General features: G+C 39.6%; 1 protein-coding gene across 12 annotated transcripts in view; it reads right to left on the bottom strand.

The window, feature by feature from the left end:
- The window catches only part of SLC8A1 (solute carrier family 8 member A1), a 389,853-nt gene that overhangs the window by 25,233 nt on the left and 342,315 nt on the right, over positions 1–22,305 (bottom strand). For all 12 annotated transcript variants that reach the window (XM_054474975.2, XM_054474978.2, XM_054474980.2 and 9 more), the window contains one exon: positions 1,742–2,017. In XM_054474975.2, the coding sequence (XP_054330950.1) occupies positions 1,742–2,017 (276 nt within the window). The remainder of the gene's footprint in view (positions 1–1,741; positions 2,018–22,305) is intronic.

Below are 22,305 nucleotides of genomic sequence, written 5' to 3'. Positions count from 1 at the left end.
AACTCTGGAAAAAGATGCAAAGAAAATGACCAATATGGAACTGCTGGAACGTAGTTGGGATTGAGAGGGACTCTGCTCTTCTCTAAGGATCAATGGTCAACTGAACGATTTCAAACAGCCCTGCTTGCTAAGGTGAAAGTAAGAGAACCCTCTAGGTCTCCTAGCTCCTCCATTCCCTCAGTTGGTTACCAGAAGCATGTGGAGTCTTTAATCAGAACCCCCAGGCAGGCAGTCAGTTGCATAACACCATGCCTTATGGCTGACCGGTATAAATCTGGATACTTCATCCATGGTTAATGAATGAAGTGTCCAGATTTATACTGTTCAGATCATCCTAAATTATTCAATATAAACAATAATCACCAGAAATACAATTTTATTAAATTTTTTTCTATGTCCCAGGTGCTGTACTAGATGCATAATTTGCAGGTATTTTTTTCCAATCTTGACTGTAATTCTGCATGTTAAGTATGATTATCCCTATTTTGTAAATGAAGAAACTGAGGCTCAGAGAGGTTAAGTAACTTGGCCACAGTCACTGGACAATAAATAGCTGCCTGAAGAAGAATAACTGATGAATTTGAGTAGAAAGAAATACATGATTTAAACTGTAGTTGTTTTCAGACTCAAACCAAAAGTCAGGCTTGACAACTATGGCAAACTTTAGTAGAAAACAAAGTGACTATGTCAGGACTGTGGGAAATAGGGAAAGTGGACAGTGAATAGCACCATTAGCACAGCTGTATTTGCTTCTAGTCCTGCCTTTTACCAAGGCTACTGTAATGCTTGTCCTTGGCTTGGTATTTGGTTAAGAACGTGGGTATTGTTGCTCAAAGTAAAGGCTATATATCTGTCAAGATGCTAATTAGTGCTGGAGAGTAGATCCAGAGTTTCAGTTACAATAAGCTCTGGTGTATACCAGAGTCACTTGTGAGCTTTACAACCCACATTCCTGGGCCCTGTCACTCCTAGATCTTCCAGAGGTTGTTGATGGTTCTCAGGGATTTGTATTTCTTAACAAGCTCTCAGGTAATTCTGATCCCCACCAAAGTTTGAAAATTATTGCTATCAGTGTTGTTTGGGAAGATGATGTCTTACTCAGAAATATGAGTAAACATAGTAAAGTATAGTTGTAGGTCAGACGAAAAATTCAGCTTGTAAGGAATGCATGAAGGGATGTTCATGAAATATACATTTGGCCAGTCCACTTTTGTCAGGATTACTTTTTTCCTGTCTTGATCAATCTCTACTTTCTCTTTCCTCTCATTAATATTTGGGTCAAGAGAATATTTTATCAGGTCTCCAGTAAGTACATTTTCCTAGTTACCTAAATGAATACAGTTTCATAGAGATCATTAAAATGTTACCAAGTATATAAAAGACAGAAATTTGGTTCTTAAGGCTGACTCTATATTTTTATTTTGTTTTTTCAAAAGTGCTTATTGCAATGGGAAGCTGATCTGAAAATCTATCCATCAAACCAATCTGGTCTCTTACAGGCCATGGAGACCCTCTGGGGATCTGGGATGCTTTCCTGTCATTGCAATGACACTGACCGGCTTTTGAACCTTGAGAAGGGCCATGACAGTGTTCTGGCAGTTACATTATTTATACCTCTGGGCTCTCGTCTTTCATAGGTCGTGGTTTGTTATCACAGCCCTTGAAATTGTAGGAAAGAAAGCGTCAAGAAGGCAAATGAACTTCTGCTACTGGGAGAATTATACATGAATGTAATTTCTACCTGGCACTGATGTTCCAAGTGCGACGAACACAACTGCAGTCACAGAATCTTTCAGGCCGATGGTGCAGCCAAAGTGGGAAGCCAGGTCTCCAATGAAAGCTGTCAGTAGGCCAATCATGAGGATGGAGACAATGAAACACGCCCAGCCATTCCAGTATTCAGTAGGGGGGACGAAGGCAAAGAGGACCTTCCAGAACACAGTCAGAAAGTGCATCACGTAATCGAAACAGGAGGGCAGCTTCTCTTCCCCACATTCATCGTCATCATCATCTTCCCCTAGAGAGAATGGAAGGAAGCACATTTCATCACAACCTGTGCTACCAGGTCTTCCTCTCTCTCAATCTCTCCTGTCTAGGCTGGTCATCCCTCCACTCTATGTGACAGGAGGCCAGGAGAGGTGGGTGAAGTTTAGGGTTTTCCAAGAGTTAATCATAACTAATGAATTAATTATCAAGACACTGAAATGCCCCTTACCTGTGGCTCATTGGTCAATGGCAAAAACTTAACTACCCAGTTCTGCGTCCATGCAATCAACACACCCTTTCTACTTTCACATCTGGTGAGACTTGTCACTTCAGAGAAGTGAAAATGATTTATTCCAAAAGGTTGGCAAGCCCTGTGTCAGCCTGAGAAAGAACCCTCTTTTGAAGAAAGACAACTATAGATGGAGTTCCACTAGGGTTCTTTTCTTGCAACTTGAAGTCCAACTCTGGGTTATATAATAACCCTACAGGATAATGTTCACACAGGGCCGTTAATCATGGCTCTGAGCCTTGCATATTTCTCCAGCATCATCTCCTGCAACTATTTCAAACTCAAGCCTTGGAATTACTTGCCAAATAATTATATGCCAAAAAATGAAATTTATTTGCATTATTCCAAACCAGACACACTTTCTCCTACTTTTGTTCTTTAGAACTAAATGTGCTTGGCATATCCTAATCACTCCACCCTTATCCTTCCTCACCCATCCTTTAAGACTCACTTCCTCTGTGATGCACTGTCTGACCTCCCCCCAAACCCATGCTGGGAACTCCTTCCAGAGGAGCTTCCCAACACTTGTAACTCTGGATCAGTGGTTCTCAGAGTGTGCTTCCTGAGCAGGTGGCACAGAGAACTTGTTAGAAATTCAAATTATCAGTCCCACTGAATCAGAAATTGGGGAGGGGGTGGATAGCAAGCTGGGCTTGAACAAGCCCTCCATGTAACACTGATGCATGGTCAAGTTTGAGAACTGCTTTTCTAAATTGCGCATGTTCATGTTCTTCTCTTCTCCAGTTAACTGAGAACCCTTCCAGGGCAGGAATTCATGCATCTTTGTGTCCCTGGTGTTTGGTACCATCTCCAGCATGTGAACTGAGGTGGTTAAGTATGTATTAAATGAAGGAGTGCATGCAGAAATTTCTATTGACTTTATATAACTATGCAATTACATAATATATATATCACAATTTTGCCAATTAAGTCATATTATCAGTGTACAAAGAAATGCACAAAGCATGCTATTGAAAGGAACCAGGAAATCAATAATAGTATTCTAAAATGGAGATTTCACTTATGTGAAAATAAAGCCCATTGACATGTTTTAAAATGAGGATATTGAATGTCAACTTTTCTTGCAGTGGTGGCAAATACATGTGTTATGTGGCCATTTTGGAAAGAAGAACATCTCCTTGAAGTCTTTGTTGACCTGTTCCAACCTTGTCATCAGGGTGCTACTTTACATGATTCCAGTAGTGCAGCTGGCAGTAGGTGGGGCTGCAATTTTCCAGCTGAACCACATGACCTGAGATGGCCAGCATGGAGCACACGTGTGTGGTCTTTGTGAGACACTCTGTGGTAGGCAAGCCATCGGGTGCAGATGATGATTGAGAAAACTCTCTGAAAGCACAAGAGATTTGAGGGAAAAACACCTCTCAGAAAACATCTAAGGAGGAATGTCTGGATTTGTCCTCTGTCATTTTACAGGAAAAGAGAAGAGGCAATGGCCTGCTCTTCCGTGAGCACATGGTTGGAATTATATGAATACACTTTGGGGGTCTGTGAAGAAAGCAGCCTCATCTTTGAGGCTTTGGATAAACTGCTGGGAGAAGCCATCGCAGATGGGTGGAATTGCCTTTGGAGAACTCCCCAGTGAGGAGCTTGAGTCAGGTCAGCTAATCAGAATGTTTGTGAGTGAAAAAGCATTGCTGACTGTTCCCTCTGCTGTTCATACAGTATTTATTATATCAACTTTGCCTGGAAGCAGAAGATACTTTTTAATAAAAACACCTGGTATGGGCTGCACTGTGTCTCCTCAAAATTCATATGTTAAAGCTCTGTCAGTACCTCAGAGTGTGACCTTATTTGGAAATAGGGCCTTTAAAAAGGTAATTAAGTGAAAACGGAGCCATTAGGGTGAGTTCTAATCCAATATGACTGGTGTCCTTATAATAGGAAATTGGGATGCACAGAGAGACACCAGGGATGTGTGTGCACAGAGGAAAGACCATATGAGTATCCAGTGAGAAGACAGACATTTATAAGCCAAGGAGATTGGCCTCAGGAGAAGCCGAACCTGCCAACACCTTGATCTCAGATGTTCAGTTCCCAGAAGTGCCAGAAAAGAAATTTCTGTTATTCAAACCACCCAGTCTGTGGTATTTATTACAGCAGCCCTAGCAAACTACAGCAGCCCTTCAGAAGCCTCTCTATATCATGACATGGAAATGTAGGAACAACTACTCAGTGTTTCTATTACCTACTCTTTTTTGTTTGTTTCTTTAAACATTTCTTCCTTTTTCTTTCTTTTACTTTTCTTCCCACTTCTCTTTTACCCTACACTTTAGCTCCAGGTAGAACTCCATGTTAGAGATGCAATTCTCAGGGTTTATTTGAAGGAGGAAGGAAGAAGAAAGTCACATTAATACATTCCCATTCCCAGGCTCTCCTCTTACCCACTCCCCATTCCAACCGGGGCTGGGAAGGGTGCACATACTCAGAAAAGTTGAGAAAAAGCACTAGGTTTTCTAGTTATATTTATTTTGGATCCTATCCTTTTTAATTTCTATATTTGTGAACATTTTATAATTTCACAGGGCATATGAATAAAATGCTTTGGAAAACATTTTAATCAATCATTCATAGAAACATGAACTATGCTGCCTTTTCTCTACAAAATTACTTAATTTGGGGCATCTAAATCTCTTATTTTGAAGACGAACAAGAAAACAAATGGTGAAGCTTCTCAGAAGAAATGCCACTTATAAATTGAGAGTAGACATTATATTTGTCTTCAAGATGGAAATAACACCTTTCCTGTGAGAGATGTACACAGGAATAATTAGATCATGTTTGTAAAGTGTCTGAGAATATTTCAAGGTAATGATTATCATGGTAGTTATCATTATTTCCCTCCATTCAAGATTGTTACTGTGTTTCTCCATCATTATTTGTTTAGTCAACATGCTAGGTCCTAAGGTTGTCCTCTGAAATTACCTTCATGATCAATTAATGCAAAATGTGTGTGTGTGATAGAGAGAGAGACTGTTCTTTCTGTAGGCTTCCAATATCACAAAGAATCTTAAATGTTTTAATGCATAAGTCTGGAATGGGAGGCCCATCTGCTTTTATAACATTTGAAAGGAAAAGTGGCCTCCCATCCTTTTCTCTGGGATCTCACTGCTCTTTATAAATTTTTATCTCCAACTCAGACATCACTTAAATATTAAAAATGACCACGGACTGCCATGCATGATGCACAATTACCCTGTCTTGGGAAAGGACAAAGAAATATCATGTTCATCCATCACCATCTAGACTACACTTAAAAGTCTGTTCTTTCTTTGCGAAGAGTAGTGAAACATTAAAAAATCCTAGGAGCATCTTTTATGTGACAGCAAAAATGATGGTAGTATGCCTGTTCTGTGGTTCTATATGTTCACCAGCCTAGGGTTCCTGGAGGCTACGTAATTCTTTCAAGTCTTTTCTCTGTGTTCGAAGAGAAAGACAGGTTGGTGGGTTTGCTTTTATAGAATCCCAAGTAAATCCCTCTTATCTCAGAATCATTCTTTTCCGCTAATGGAAAATAACCTGTATTTGATTAAACTCTCCTATAGCCTTTTAAATGGCTTCCCTGATACACATTGGACTACCTAAATATAACTACAAAAGTAACCAAATCCTTAAAACTGCAGATAGTGCCCAGGGTGTCAGTTCAGCTATTGATGTAACAGCACTTGCACCGTTCCTGCTCGGAAGCATGAGAGCAAGAGCATCATCAGCATGACTGACTGTGAAAGACAAACCCCTTGGCTTTGCATATATCTTTTAAAGTAGGTAACATATCTTTTAAAGTAAACAGGTGTTTCTTTACATCTCTCTCTACCTGCTCAGGGCTTGGACTCAGGGAGAGCTCTGAGAACCAGAAAAAGGGACTGCTGGAAGGTAATGGACACTTGGGTCAGAAGACTTAAGCCACTTTATAGTTGTGACAGCTTGTTTTGGGGCAAGACACTTAAATTTCCAGAGCCTCAGTTGCTCACCTGTCAAATGAGTTTCCTAACTTCCCATCTCTCAGACCTGTTGTGGGCACTGGAAGAAGAAATGCTCAAGTCCTTTATAAAACCGTATGCTTTTTTATAGACAAATGTGCCATATTCCATTATTGTTACTTGTCTGAAGGAAGGCAGTAAATCAATACAATGTGAGCATCTTGATTTCACTGAGTATATATTCTGTTTGAATGAGCCATTATATTTCCCCAAGCTGCTTGCTTTTAAGAAAAGAAAGAAACAGGAAGGGAACCTGGTGGGGTGTCTCTTAAGTGACAGGCACTGAGCTAAATTCTTTCACATACCTGATCTTATTTCATCCGTAAAATAACCCTGAAAAGTGGGCATTATACATATGAAGATCCTGAAGTTCAGAGAATTTAAGTGACTTGCTAAAATAATCTCACACAGAATTTAAGTGACTGAGTTGGGATTTGATCTAACAGTCCAGGAAACATTTTACTATAGAAGATGCCTTATGGAAGAAAGTAGAGGAGTTCAGTATCACATATTGATTCAAAGCTTGAGTCAGAATTTTTTTAATGCCTAGTGCTATATAGATACAGTGGTACCTTTTTTTTAGGAATGTGAAAATATTGAGGTGCCATAATTAATATTTGTATTCTAATACTTTCTAGATATGACTTTTGGGTTGTTTATTTCTTTGGCAGAGCCAGCCATAAGCTCTTTCTCAAACCCGTGGGGACCAAGAAAACATGGGAAATAAAACAATCAGGTAAAAGCAGGGGATCATGGTGTGACTCTTTTGGAATCTCCATTTTTTCTATTTAAACATTTGTTAAAAATTTTATCATATACATTTGAGATTAACAATGTCATGTTATAGGATATATTTAGATAGTAAAATTATTATAGGGAGGCAAATTAACATCTATCATCTCATCTAGTTACTTTTTCCTGTGACAAGAGCAGTTGAAGTCTACTTATTTAACAAACATTTCTAATACAATTTCATTAGCTTTAGTCCCCATGTGGTCCATTCGATCTCTAAACATGTTCATCCTTCCTATCTGCTATTTTGTATCCTTCGACCTATGTCTCCCATTGCCTCCCCCAACCCCTGGCCATAGTAAGATGGTAACCACTGCTTCATTCCTATCTCGGTGTATTTGAGCTCTTTTCAAACATATGTATTTTCCACATATAAGTGAGACCATGCAATATTTTTCTTTCTCTGTCTGGCTTCTTTCACTTAGCATAATGTCCTCCAGGCTCATCCATGTTGTGGCAAGTGGCAGAATCTCCTTTCTTAAGGTTGAATCATAAGGAATCTCTCCTTTAGAGTGTGACAAGTTCTTATTTCCATTTCTGGTTGCCAAAGGTCAACCATTCAGTTCTGAATCAAACATCCTGGTTTGCCTCTAGCTCATTACCCTTGAATTTGGGAAAGTGGCCTGAATCATCACAAGTTTGTATGTAAAGCGGTCTGGAAAATGTATGCTGCTGTTCATCTGCGGATGTGTCTGACTTTCGATTCTTTCCAGGCACTCAATAGGCTTTCTCCTCCAGAATTATGACTTTTTTGCAACCTGACATACAGTAATTACAAATCAAATTCTACTCTCCTGTTACGTATTTCTGTTTCTCTTTTCTTTAAAGGTTCTGAGAGAATCATAAAGAATAAAAGATGAAAGACCTTAGCAATCAGCTAAGAAAAATAAAACAGAATGGTGATTCAATTGATACGTTTTTGTTCCCTAGTTTGCATCTGTGTATATCTGTTTGTGTATGTGTGAGAAAGTGTGTATGCATGTGTATGTGATGCCATAAGGGCCAGCGGTTTTTACTGTCTTGCTCATAAAATGATCTGAAACTTCTTTTCTTTCTTTTCCCTTTTATATGCTTTTACCTTATGTCTAGTGACACCTTATCTCTTCCCACTCTTAATGGCCTCTGCCACTAAATTCAGTAACCCAAAGATTTATTCCCAAACATGAGTTGATCTCTTTTTTTTTTTTTTGTATTTTGGAGATGTGCAATAAACATTTCTCTATACCTTAATTGGTGGGAATTACTTAAAATATTCTCTGATGCAAAGTAGATGATATCAACAACTTTTCTTCTAAGTATATTGAAAGACACTTCCTATCAAAGATAGCTCAGAAAACAATTGGTTCGAATTCCTAGATCTATGAGTTGCCAGTGCACAGAAGAAAATGTAGGCATTTTCTTCTACCAATTGAAACGTGGGTCTTAGAAAACACCTGAGCTTAAAGCTTTAGGAGGGTTTTGGAGTGTGCCAAGTTCAACCCCTGCTTAATGTGAATTGCTTTAAAATTTCTCTGCCAAATGGTTACTTGTGCCACTTCTGAGTTTCAGCTATTAGGGAACTCATAATCTCACAATCCAGGTTTAGAGTCTCTGGCAGTCAGCTCAGGCTGTTAGGTTCTACTCATTTGTCCAGGCCCCATTCTCTAGGCCAGTGGTCTCCAAACCTTTTGGCACCAGTGACTGGTTTTCTGGAAGACAATTTTGATGGTTTCGGGATGATTCAAGCGCATTACATTTATTTTACACTTTATTTCTATTATTGTTATGTACTCACCATAATGTGGAATCAGTGGGAACCCTGAGCTTATTTTCTTGCAACTAGATGGTCCCATCTTTGGGGGGTGGGAGACAGTGAAAGATCATCAGGCATTAGAGTCTCATAAGGAATGCACAACCTAGATCCCTTGCATTGGATATCAATACTATTGTACATAAAATTTGAGTTCAAGTTTGCTATATATTTGTAACTTGGACTACTGGACTGTTCTTGGATGGAGAAGACACTATACAGGCCCCATTAGACATCCCTACCTGCTTCTTCCAAGCCACAGCTAATCTGTGGGCCATCCTGTCCCACGGGACCAGCGCTAGTACTTAAGGGGTTTGGGCCAGGTGATGTGCGACAGTATTGTAAAGGGCCTCAAGAAGGCAACTCACTCTCTGTTAATAACTTTCAAACCTGGCTGAAATGAATGAACATCTAGAGGAAATCATCCACAAAGAACAGAATGCTTGCCAGCTTAAGCCATTATGGTCTTTGTTGGGATGGTTAACATAGCACAAGAAATATTTAATGTGACAGAAATATTTCTCAGCAAATGTAGCCACTGTCAAAATGAAAAACGGATTCACTAAGGAGTTCTAGCTCCATGCAAGTTCGATTATTACCAAAACAAATCTGTTTAAAGCTTAAAATTGATTGCTTTAGTGTCTCGTTCCTAAAAAAATCCCGCTGTATGAATTGAGTGTTCCTAAATTACAGTTTAATGTAATTAGTCATGTGTGTTTTTGCCCCAAGCTTGGTTGTTTATAAAATAACTCCAAGTCAGGGTAAGACTCTTGAAATTCAGAGTGTTCTCTTACCCTTTACTAATTGTAGGATTGACAGAATTCCAAGCTGCTGAAATAGGGAAACATTCCCTGTAGACTTGAATACCTAAGAAATAAGGCTTTGTCAAGTAGAATTGGTACTCAGCAAGTGTAGATACCTCCTGCTAGTTTAGATGGTTTAGTTACAGTGGGTAGTATGTGGGCACACCAGGTTCTAAGACTGGCCTGAGGACTCTGATAACACTTTGTAAATATCAGCAGCTGTGTCTAAATTGGCCTCCTGTAGTGTGGGAAGCTGAGTCGTGAAGCAACTGTTTGGGCAGTGATAACCCTGTAATTTTCAACAAACATATCAATGTTATGTCCTAGAGAATGTTAACATGTATATAAAGGGTAGATATATACCCAAGGCTGCTCCACATGCAGAGGGGCATAAACACCACCCAGAGCCTCTTAAGATGCTGCTGTGATTCATCTATGAATGCAGGTTCACTTACTGAGAGCTACTTTTATGCATGTAGGTAAAAGTGTACATCCCACTTAGTCTTCATCCTCCCAGGAGCCTGCTGCAGTAGGTATTATTTTCTCTGTTTTAGAGATGAAGAATCTGAGGCTCAGAGAATTTAAATGACTTGCTTATGAGATCTAAAACTATCACCTCGCTACAATTACATGACCCATGGTTTCCATAGAGAAAAATCTCTGTGGTTTGTACAGCAAAAATTCATTCTGATAAAATGTAAGCTCATTTAGCATTGTTTTATGAAAAGTGTAATTGGGAAATATCTCTCCTCCTTAAATTAACTCTCTGGATATGATATAATACACAAAATATTATATTGCTCTTTCAGAGAATGAATGGCTGGCTCAATTTTATTCTTCCTAGAATTTTATTTTAAAAAATGCATCTTTATGCAAATCCTCTATTCGTGGTTTATTTCAGCCCCATTGGGAAGTGGGATTCTCCTCATTTTGGTGGCAAACATCTGTCTCTCTGGGGAGCAAATGGTAAGGACTCTGGCTCTTCAACAATGACAATAACACTCTCATAACCCTTTTCCTGATCTCAAGATCTCCTGAATGGACTCTGTTCTGAACATAGGGCTTGAAAGTTGATGTTCGATCAAAGTGGTGATGCAAATTGAGTAACAGTCTAATGATGGCCTCGGTTTGCACAATACAAAGTAATGGCAGTCGCTCAAGGCAGCCCCTCATCTGCCTGTTCCTCTTTCCTTCTTTCTGTTGTGATTTTTTAATGAGATCTCAGTAAACAGGGCCCTCCACTGACCATAAGGTACCATGATTTACTTGCTCTTGGCCATCTCACAGATTCTGTGTGCCTCAGTTTCTCCTTCTGGAAAATGGGCATAGTCAAAACCAACTTTCTCTTTTGTGCTATTGGAAAGGTATAAACAAGATTTTTAAGAGAAGTTATATGCTTACATATAGTAAACTTAGTTTTGGCTTGAGGGAAATTAGCTGATTGGTGGAATTCAGATGGAGCATCTCCTTCCCTCACTGCTCCTGAACACTTCTATTATTGGGTAGGTAGGCTAAGGTGGGTGCTGACAATCTTGTTTGTCTGTCTGCCATGGCTTTCTTGTCTCTCATAAATAGTAACCATGCATCATGATGTTGTGATGTTTTTCTTCAATATCAACCATCTGGAAAATCTCTCTTTCCCTCCTATTGTCAATAAGTCAGTGGCCTTTTTTATTTGGTCAATGCTTGGTGCATATTCTATTAAGTCTGTAGGTTTGAACTCTAAAATATTTTGGGTCACTGTTTTGTACCTCAAGCCCAGGCTGAACCCCTAACCTGGACCTCTAGGAAATCTTCAAAGGGAATGGGGTGGTTGGAAGACTGACTTTATTAGTGCCACTCATTTCTTTAGAAAGTATTTATTGTTAACTTATGTGTCAGGCACAGTTCTAGGCACTGCAAGTGCAGAAAATAAGATCCCCGATCTCACAGAATTTCCATTCTGGCAAGGGGAGATAGTAATCAAAGAAAACAAATAACAAATATAATAATTTCAGATACTGATATGAGTTATGAATACAATGAAGTCCGGTGACTGGGAGGCCGAGAAACCCCTCTGAGCAGTTGACATGTGAGCTAAGACTTTAGTGAGGAGAAATAATTGGATATGGAGGGAAAGTATTCCATGCAGAGAAAATAGCTCATGCACAACTGTGTAGAGAACAGAAATATGCCTGTGTCCTACTGGCATTAAGCTTTGGGAGGCAAGTGTGACAAGATGGAAAGAGGATTGACTTGGGAATCAGAACTTGTGGGTCAGGGTGGGAATTCCAACTTCAGTTTCTCCATTTCTTGTAAATGGGTTCATGAGTAGCTACTGCACGAGGCTGCTGTGGGGCTTGTGTGGGTATAAAACAACTATTCACCAATTGGGAAACCATTCGGTCACTCAGTGCTGCTAAGGCATTGGCCAAGAAAGCTTCAGTTTTTGCTTTGTCTAATCCTAAGGCATCACATCACCAAGAAGCCCACTGGTCAGTAGGTAACATCAGGGTGCAGACATGGAGTGTCTGATGGTTAAGGTGTTGGTTCTATAACCCAGAAGAAAAATGAGCAATGCTTTATGGTGCAGCAGGAGCCTTGGGTTCTAAAACAGTCTCTCTGCCATCTTGGAGGAGACTCCCTCTCTCTGTTCTCAGGTTCTTATTTGTTAAAAAAAAAAAAAAAAAAAAAAAAAAAGGCAAGGGGAGGTTAGAATCACTGCTCCTTTCCAGCTCGGGGCCAGGATTCTAAGATGCTCTATCTAACAAGCCATAAGACACAACACCCAGCCAGACCTGACCAGGCAAAGGCAAGGCAAGGGAGAAGCATGGGGTGGGATGTATGTGCCAAGGCTGGTTCAGGCGAGTGGCTTTTCATTGCAGGAGTTGGAAAGACAAGGTCTTTATCAAGAGAGCAGGCTGTGAACAGCAAGAAGTAATGCTGCCAGTCACTTTTATGTGGCTCCTCTCTGCCTATGGAGAGTGTTTGTGTGTGGTGGAGGGTGACTATGGTTTCTCCCCCTTCCACTTATTTGGATTAGGCTGCAATGTTTCCCCTACTGAAAACAGTATACAAAGGCTCCCGACTGGGGATGAAAAGTCCCTCATGCCTCATACATTGATTTGCAAGCAACAACTAAAACTGTATTCACATTGCAGCAGCCCATGCCAACAAAAGAGCTCTTGGACCCAGTGATGGCACATTGTTTGCAGAGCGGAGCTGCTGCCATCCCAGACAAAGCTGCATTAGAGACACGACTTCAGGCTTACAAATAAGAGTGCTGAATCATTCTAGAGCCCTTCAATACGGTGTTTTCCTCAAGATTTTATAGTATGCAATTTAAGAGAAGAACAGCCCAACGAGCCAATATTCTTTTCAGAAACATCAGCTAAAGCATATCCAGGGGCCAGAAAATAATTGCTTTTTTTCTCCCACCCTCTCATACTTCCACCTGTGTTTCTGGCCTGCCTTGTTCTGGAAGTAGAACCTGTAGCTACCTGATTCAACATTTTCTCCTGCTACTGCTGCATTTTTAGATTGACAGATATCCTAAATTTGCTTTGCTCACCTACTAGTATGTCCCTAGAATATCTCCCATAAATAGTTTATCTCTGGAACTTACTCTATTTTTCTTCTTACTCATGCCCTCTGCTTTTCCTCTTAGGATCATAATTATCAGCTACATAACAGTGAAATTTTACTAAGAATACTTAAGAACAATGACAGAAAATGTCATTTTATATTTGCATGTCCAATTTGCACATACACAGATAAATATATCTTATGTGTACAAATACATGAATGTTCACATCTCCATGTCAAGTGATATGAAGTTTGACATAGAGAAAACAAATGTCTCAAATTCCTTTTGAAACATGGCGTGTGTATGGCTTGTGTGGGTGTGTGTATGTATTTATATAGATTGTTTTCTAGATCAGACACAGTATGATGATGTCTTTTAATCCAGTTATATAGGGATTGGAAAACTTCAATTCACAAATAAATGTACTCATTCTTTATAAAACAAAGACTTAGCACTACCAAGCGCTGTCTTATTGCCAAGCACTGTCTCAGGTGTTAGAGAAATAGCGATGAACAGGGCAGATTTGCTGTTGTTGCTTTTTTTTTAAATTTAGATTCTTCCTACTTCTAAAAGGACTTGAGCAGATCTGTACCTATTAATAGAGCATAAGATATTTTAAGACAAAAATAGGACAAAAAATATCTGAAGCAGAAATAAAGGATGCTTTTAGTCACTTGAGCTGACTGAATTTTGAACACGTAGATTAAAAGAAGACTGTGCTTTCCAACGGCCAAAGCAATTTAGAAACCATTGAATTATATAGTTATGATCTTCCAGTTGCAAGGTGACAAAAATTAATTTTCTAGGGAAAAAAGCTTCTCTTTAGATTAGGAATTTATCATGTTTTCTTTAAAGTTTAGTGAGTGGCATTGTGAGGTTTTATAAAAGATAAAATACTAGTTTTCAAATGTCATACATTAAAGATAAAAATTAAAATTACAGATAAGTTATACTCCAATGAGGGCAGTTTTAAAAGAGGCTCTGATAAGAACTTTAAGATTTACTTTGTGATATCCAATTCTCATCAAGGATGAATGGCTACTGAATTCACTTAATGTGACCATTAAACAGTGTATTTTAAGCATCAAATGTCTTAAGTGACATATTGTGAAGTCAGTGTAATTACACACTTTAACATGTATTCTAAGGTAGGTATTGCATCTTGATTAAAGTTAGAGCCCTAAATTTCTTTCTTTTTATTAATAAAAAGGAAATTCTTTATTGGGGGCAAGACATGAACAGAAAGCATATATTTCTTGAAAGGTACTTGAATCTTTTGTATCACCCTCTTACATAAATTCTGGTGCAGCAAACAACCTTCCAATACATAGTTGTTTATGTGCAATGAATACAGGTTAGAAAAACCTCCAACATAGTAAAACAACAGATAAATAGAGTTAATGTGAGGCAGAAGAACAGGCATGAGACCTGTAGTTTGGATACTACCTCTGCAGTTTTTTGTTTTGAGACGGAGTCTTGCTCCATTGCCCAGGCTGGAGTGCAGTCGCATGATTTCAGCTCACTGCAGCCTCCGCCTTCCAGGTTCAAGTGATTCTTGTGCTTCAGCCTCCCTAGTAGCTGGGATTTCAGGTGTGCACCACCACACCTGGCTAATTTTGTTTTTTTTTTTTTGTATTTTTAGTAGAGACAGGGTTTCGCTGTGTTGACCAGGCTGGTCTCGAACTCCTGGCCTCACGTGATCCACCAGCCTTGGCCTCCCAAAGTGCTGGGATTACAAGTGTGAGCCACTGCACCTGACCTCCTCTGCAGTTTTGAATAAGATGGGTCTACCAAGAAGAGCAGGATGGCAGCTTGGGTGGGACACTCAGCAAGACCTGGATGTGTAATAATTAAATAGAAGCCAGGCATGGTGGTGCCTGCCTGTAGTCCCAGCTACTCAGGAGGGTGACACTAGAGGATCACTTGAGCCCAGGAGTTCAAGGGTACAGTGAGCTATGACATGCCACTATGATGTGCCACTGCAGTCCAGCCTGAGCAATGGAGGAGACCCCATCCTTTTTAAAAAAATAGAAGAGAGACTATAACTGAGATTTCAAATTTCCAAATTCAATTTTGTCAGTACATTTCAAACCGAGAAAATGTCCTAAATGTAATGAACTAGCTTACATTTAAAAAAAAAATTATCACTTACAAGGATGGATTGGATAATTTAAAGATACCTGTGAAGTAAAATTAGTAGTAATTTGTGTGATAAATTAGAACTCTAAATTTCAAATAGCAGTTTCATGGAAAGTAAGTTGGCATTTATGAAAATGAAGGGTCCTTTAAGAGACCCTTTAGTATTTCCATGTCCTAAAGACAACTCACAAGGTCATCTCTTCTAATCCTATTAACTCACAGGGGAGGTTACAGGTCTCGTCCAGAGCCCCATATCTCATTGGTGGCTTTTTGACCATTGAACGCAAGTATCTAGAGAAGCCAAAGATTCCAACAAATAAAGAATTTAAACACTTTGTCATCCATGTTATATGCACTCTCTATCACAGAGAATGTGAATCTTTTAGCTCTACACTGAAACAAGGAATAAGAGCTAAGTTAGATGGCAACAGTGTTGTTCATATCTCCTGTTGGTTTCAAATAATTGCTATTTGACCTTTGTTCCTATTTTTTTCAAGCATGCCAGTGATTCTAAGCATGAAACAACCTACCTAGACAACTAATAATATCACAGAGAAAGACCATGAGCTTGGAGAAAAGGCTGGGCATTGATTCCATTTTGTTTCATAAGACCTGACACAATTTCTAGCTCCAGATATAAATACAATTCCTACACCACAAAAACAATTTGGAAGTCCCTCTGCATTCCTTATGATGGGATTTAGTCTGGACTTTCTAGGAAATCCAGTAACTGATCCTGCCTACTTTCTAGGACTGATTCTATTCTTCCTGGTTCTTCTGCACTTCTGTCCCAGGCTTGCACACTCACTTCCAAACCCTTACCTTCCCCATGTGTAACTGAGATTAAAAGACTTGTTAACTTCATCCCTTTTGTCCTGAATTAACTCATCTGAAATGGGAGCACTTGAAACCTAAACTAAAGTTGTAGGAGGAACACCTAGGATCGAGCTGAAAGCCTACTGGAATTAGACTCACAATGATGGGGTTTCATATTCCAGCTAATCACTTGCTAGTTGTGTGACCCTACACAAGTTACGTAACCACTCTGGGCCTCAGGATCCATAGTTGTAAACTTTGGGAAAAATGACATGGATCAGAATATAGGTGAAGAACAGAAGTAATGCCTACAAAGTACCAGCCATGTCACAGAAGCCAAATGGTAACATTAAACAAACAGTGGGCCACAATTTTTAATTTATTTATTCTTTTTTTTTTTTTTTTTTTTTGAGACGGAGTCTCGCTTTGTCACCCAGGCTGGAGTGCAGTGGTGAGATCTCAGCTCACTGCAAGCTCTGCCTCTCGGGTTCCCGAGTAACTGGGACTACAGGCACCTGCCACCACGCCCGGCTAATTTTTTTTTTTTGTATTTTTAGTAGAGGTGGGGTTTCACCATGTTAGCCAGGATGGTCTTGATCTTCTGACCTCGTGATCCGCCTGCCTCAGACTCCCAAAGTGTTGGGATTACAGGCGTAAGCCACCGCACCCGGCCAAAGTGGGCCACAATTTCACACTCATATGTCTTTGACAAACATTTCTTTTTTGTTTTTGGAGTTAGGGTCTTACTCTGTAGCCTAGGCAGTCTAGTGGTGCAATCACAGCTCACTGCAGCCTTGAACTCCTGGGCTCAGGTGATCCTACTGCCTCAGCCTCCTGAGTAGCTGAGACTACAGGCAAGCACTATCACACTCGGCTAATTTTTTATTTTTTTTGTAGAGATGGGGTTTCGCTATGTTGCATAGGCTGGTTTTGAACTCCTTGGCTCAAGTGAGAAACTTTCTTAGGACAGTTCTACCTACTTTTTCTCATGAGACTAGCATCCTTCTTCATGAACCTCAGTCAACATATGATTTTAGACAAAGGAAAATTATGAATGTTGATATCACATAAGAAACAGGGCAAAATGAGAAATCCCATTGGTAACACCCTCCTCCTTTTTTGGGTTGTCTTCTAGTCACACTGAGGCTATGTCAAATCTGACACAGCAGAATTTTTTTTTTTTTTTTTTTTTTTGAGATGGAGTCTTGCTCTGTCACCCAGGCTGGAGTGCAGTGGCACGATCTCTGCTCACTGCAAGCTCTGCCTCCCGGGTTCACGCCATTCTCCTGCCTCAGCCTTCCTAGTAGCTGGGACTAGAGGCACCTGCCACCACGCCTGGCTAATTTTTTGTATTTTTAGTAGAGAGGAGGTTTCACCTTGTTAGCCAGGATGGTCTCCATCTCCTGACCTTGTGATCCACCTGCCTCGGCCTCCCAAAGTGCTGGGATTACAGGCATGAGCCACTGTGCCTGGCCCTAGCAGAATTTTTAACTGCTTAAATTAGATTTTCAGATGACCTAAGGCTATCACAAGGGTTAAGTAATGAGAATTTCCCCATAGTAATGATGTTCAATAACAGACGAGATGCTGAAAAGACTCCTGCTTAGACCAGATTTCATGGCAATCCCTTGAAACTCATTTGAGGTACCATTTTTATTAAGACTTTTAGAGTAGATTAGCCTTCAGGCTGACAGTCAAGTGAATTATTGTCCAAGGGACCACTGAGTTGGCAGTATTTTGTATTAAATAATTGAGGATATTAATCCACAGAGCATGCATGGATGGACTGATGACAGAAGCATCCTTTAAACTGAACTAGTGTCCATATTGGACTGGTGGGCTAAGGTGACATGCTCTCTACTTATTTGTTTAGCTAGAACCGGGTCACTTTAATTTGCTGTGAAGTGTAGTAAGTGTGGACAGGTCAGCAGCATGCACCAGCTGGGCCTCATGTAGAATGTCTTCACTTGTACTGTAGAAGATTCCACTGGCATTCCTGAGTTCCAATTATATAACAGGAAGATAGGTACTTCTGAATCATCATCTCACTTGTCTTTCTTTGAGGCTAAACTTCAACTCTCCTCTAATCCCCTTCCTTCTCGAAGAACAGAAGTGAAGTGTATGCTGCTATTGTGCTGAATATTTAGTTTAGACAAGCCAGGGGATGGGCAAGATATGCTTTTCCATTGTCAAAATCCGAAGGGCCATGAAGCAAAATCCCCGTCAAGGCTACTGTAGGACTATAATGGCCATTGACAGAGCTCCCACGTTTCAGTATTGGATGGTATCTTAGAGCTAGCCTAGCCCAACTCTCTCCTTTTCCTGACGATGAAACCAAAAATCAGAAGTGTTAAATTCTTTGCCAAGGTTATACAGTTGGTAAGAGACAGAACCAAAACTGCTGGAGATTTTTTTTGGGGGGTCACTTTTGAGTATTCTTTCATTATAAAGATGCCAATACATACTATGTCTGATATGCAAATGGATATGTCAAAAGTAAAACAATTTCGGGAAACTCTTTAATGCTGGATATTTAATATTAGGTAAAAGAGGGAGGAGTGTGTTGACTTCAAAGAATGTCACAAATTACTAGGCAGGAGAAGCCTATGGGTGCACCTAGGAAAACAAATTCTTCCCTTTGTTCTTTAGGGAATTGACTAGCATCCTCCCCAAGGAACTTATGCACTGGACTATAAGGAGACCTAACAAATATTAAGGAAAAAAAAACCATTTCTATTTCAAGCTGCAGCTCCAATGTCCAAACAAATACCTACTATATAATGTGCACGTCTATGTATGCATGTTTTGTGTATCTGTGTCTTTGTATGTGTGTATGCCTCTGTGTACGTGCATACCTGATTTGTATGTGTGTATGCCTCTGTGTACGTGCATACCTGATGATTTGTGTGTCTCTGTGTTCATGTGTGTTTGCACAATGCATGCATGTCTGTGTACCTGTGTATACGTGTGTTCTACATGTGTGTTCACTCAGGCCTCATGCACAGCAAGCAAGTGCACCCTTCATGCTGGAGAGACTGTTGGGCTGATTTGTTCCCTGGCACTGCCCCTTAACAGTTTTGCTTCTTGAGCAAGTAGTTACATTGTTTTTCCCAACCTCAGTTTTCTTATCTATAAAATGATATGCATAATACCATGAAAGAAAGTTAACCAGTGTGTTTTTAGTCCCATAGCCATTTTATTAATTAAATTGAATTAACTGCATTTGCACAAAATTTGATCATATTTTATTATAGGTTCTATAATAGAATTGCCTTCCAACCAACTTTGGTATTTTCATGTACAGATGGCCTTTGTGAAAATGCACATGGTTTAAATTAATTCTTATGGCAGCTCTATGAATAAAGCAGTTATCTCTACTTTACATATGAGCAAACTGAGATTCTGAGTTGTGAGCAAACTGAGATCTTGAGGTGTAGTAATCTTCCTGGAGTCACCCAGGGAGGTTTTGGAAGGCGGGGACACAAACCCACATCTGTCTCCAAAGCCAGCCTTGCAGTCATTCTCTCCTTTGCCTCGCCTCTGCCCAAAGCTGTTGTGAAGAACAATATGGTGGTTGTGGAACTGGCACTGGCATCCTGGTTCCCTTTATCCAGCTAATGTTTGCCCTCTTCTCTGACACACTTATTTCCCTTGATACCTCAGCTGGCACACGATTTTTTAGAGTCAAGTCACCATTCTGCCGTGGTAGAAGGAGAGAGATTCGGGAAAAATTCAAACTGGACAGTGAATGCCGGCTTCATGGAGAAGGGCATATGCTGGCACATCTTAACAGCACCTTGTGGTACTGGACTTGCCTTGCAAGTTTTGACAGCCATTGAACTGCAGAACCCACTGCTCCCAGTGTTCAACCCAGGAAGAAACGGAAGGAGAACTGCCAGGATGTAACTACTTAATCCCTTTCTAATCTCTGGATTCTCATAAATCCTTTAATTCTTCAAATATGGAATTAAAAGAACTAGGATTGCAGAATCATTATGGTCACAGGAGGCCCAAGTACTGAGCTATGAAATTCAGAAAAAGCAGAGGGACAAGAAGATTGCCACAGGGTTGACTTTGAAACCAGTTTGAATACAGTTACTGAGAAAGAAAAGCAAATCCCTATTTACAAAATTATTATTTTTGTTTAGCGAGATATATTGAGTTAATTTTGCACAGAAAATTGCATAGCAAAGAAACCTCTCGGTAGAGCCCTTTAAAAGCAATTTAATATTTGTAATAAGGCAAATTGTACTGACTCTCAACTACTTAGCCATGAAATTTTAAAATCCAATGAAAGTCTGACTTCAATAAATGCTGCTTTACAAATTTTATTGACTGTGTAACAGCCTAAGAATACTGACATTCTTTAGACAGTTAAATTTAATCATGAAGACAAATACTCAACTTTTAAAACTGCCCTTCATGTAATTGAGTATAATTTGGTGCTTTTAAAACATGGGTTTGCTTTTCTGCTATGTTGTCTCTCAAAATTGTAAATAAGGTCGATTTACCCAGCAGCCTGTGAATTTCTAAGTAGTTGTGCCTTATTTCCAAGCAGTCATTTAGAAACATAAAGCACAATATATTGTACAACAAGAAGACTTGAGCGGTTTCACACCTCAGTTATTAACAATTTTTCAAAAGCTCTAGGCAGGAGTTAGTTCCATCATGAAATGATGACACCATGGCCACAGGTAATGTGACGCGGCCAGTTTCTCTGTGAGAGTAGTGAGCAATTTTCCTCATTTTGGAATTTCCTTCTTCTAAAGGGCAGTAGATAGATAGCACACTGGAGTAGTCTTCATTAGATATAGGATCTAAGCTATGTTTTAAAGACATGTTGCCTCTCTCAGACTCAGATTCTTCCTCAGTAAGATAACAATAATTATAATATTAAACACAACATATGAAAGTGTTTGCAAGTCAAAATCCACCTCTTTTAAGTAAGGCAGTATTAACATCTTTATAGTTGTTTCTCTGTATACCTATTCTCACCAGAATCAAATACATGACACTGGCCTTGTTGGCAGCATCATCCCACTCACTGTTTAAAGCTGCCCTTTTCTATTGCCATAGACTGGTCATAAAATGTTTCCTTGTTCTTGAGAGTCATAAAACTATGTGAGTGAACCAACGTAAACCACTCCACTGCTAGAAAAGCAAATTTGGCCTTAATAGGTCTATTGATGGGGTCATCTCGGCCATCTCTCTGAAATTGCAGACCCTACACGTATTTCCTATTCCCCTCCGCAGTTTTGCTTTCCTCCATGACAAACTTATCATAAATACACTTTATTTTAATGTATCTGTCTGATTTACTGTATCCTCCATTAGACTGTAAGCTCCACTTGGGCAGGGGTATTTGTTTCATTCGCTGTCATATGCCTTGCACCGAGAACAATAATTGACATAGAAAAACGAAGGAATGATGGCCAGCTTATGGTTGTTATACAAATGTTCATATACCTGCAGCTAAGAAAACAGAAATGATTAGAAATGGTTCACTATAAGGCTTAGGATGCTTTGAATGTTTCAATTCTAATATGTCAATGCCCATAAAGGAGTTTGTTCATTTTTAATATTTTCTACTATTGGCTTTGTCAGCAGTTTCTCATTCTAGCAATTTTTGTCTGCTTAGTTGTGTCTGTGAAGAGGGAGTATAGCTCATGCCTCATATATTAATCTTAGATTTATAGAAAAACATAAGAAATAGGAGTTTACCCCTCCTTCTATTAGAGCTTATATGCAAATTCCAAATCCACTCTCCTGAGCAGTTACCCACCATTTAATGTTCATAAATTCCCACTACATATTCAATTGCAAGAAACCAAAGCAAGATTATAAACAAACTAATAATAAACAGGCATAAAATTTTTACCACCCTCTGTTCTCACAGCACTTGGGAGATGTGTCAAATTACCCTGTGGCGGACTGGAAAAAGGGATTTGGGGTAGAAATCATGGCCCAACTGCTAGTGACACAGTTTCCAAATTTTACAGCTTGGGAATCACTAGGTATTTAGGAAACTCTAACTTTGTTAATTCGTTGCAACTGTAGAAGATGAGCCTGCAGGGATCTTTAAAGACAGCCAGTGTAGATGAAGCAGAACAGGAAAAAAAAAAAAAAAA

This window comes from Pongo pygmaeus, chromosome 12 (genome assembly GCF_028885625.2).
Source record: "Pongo pygmaeus isolate AG05252 chromosome 12, NHGRI_mPonPyg2-v2.0_pri, whole genome shotgun sequence".
Classification (NCBI taxonomy): Eukaryota; Metazoa; Chordata; class Mammalia; order Primates; family Hominidae; genus Pongo; species Pongo pygmaeus.
Note: the sequence above shows the minus strand (reverse complement) of the source record. Positions and strands in the feature narration are given on the sequence as shown.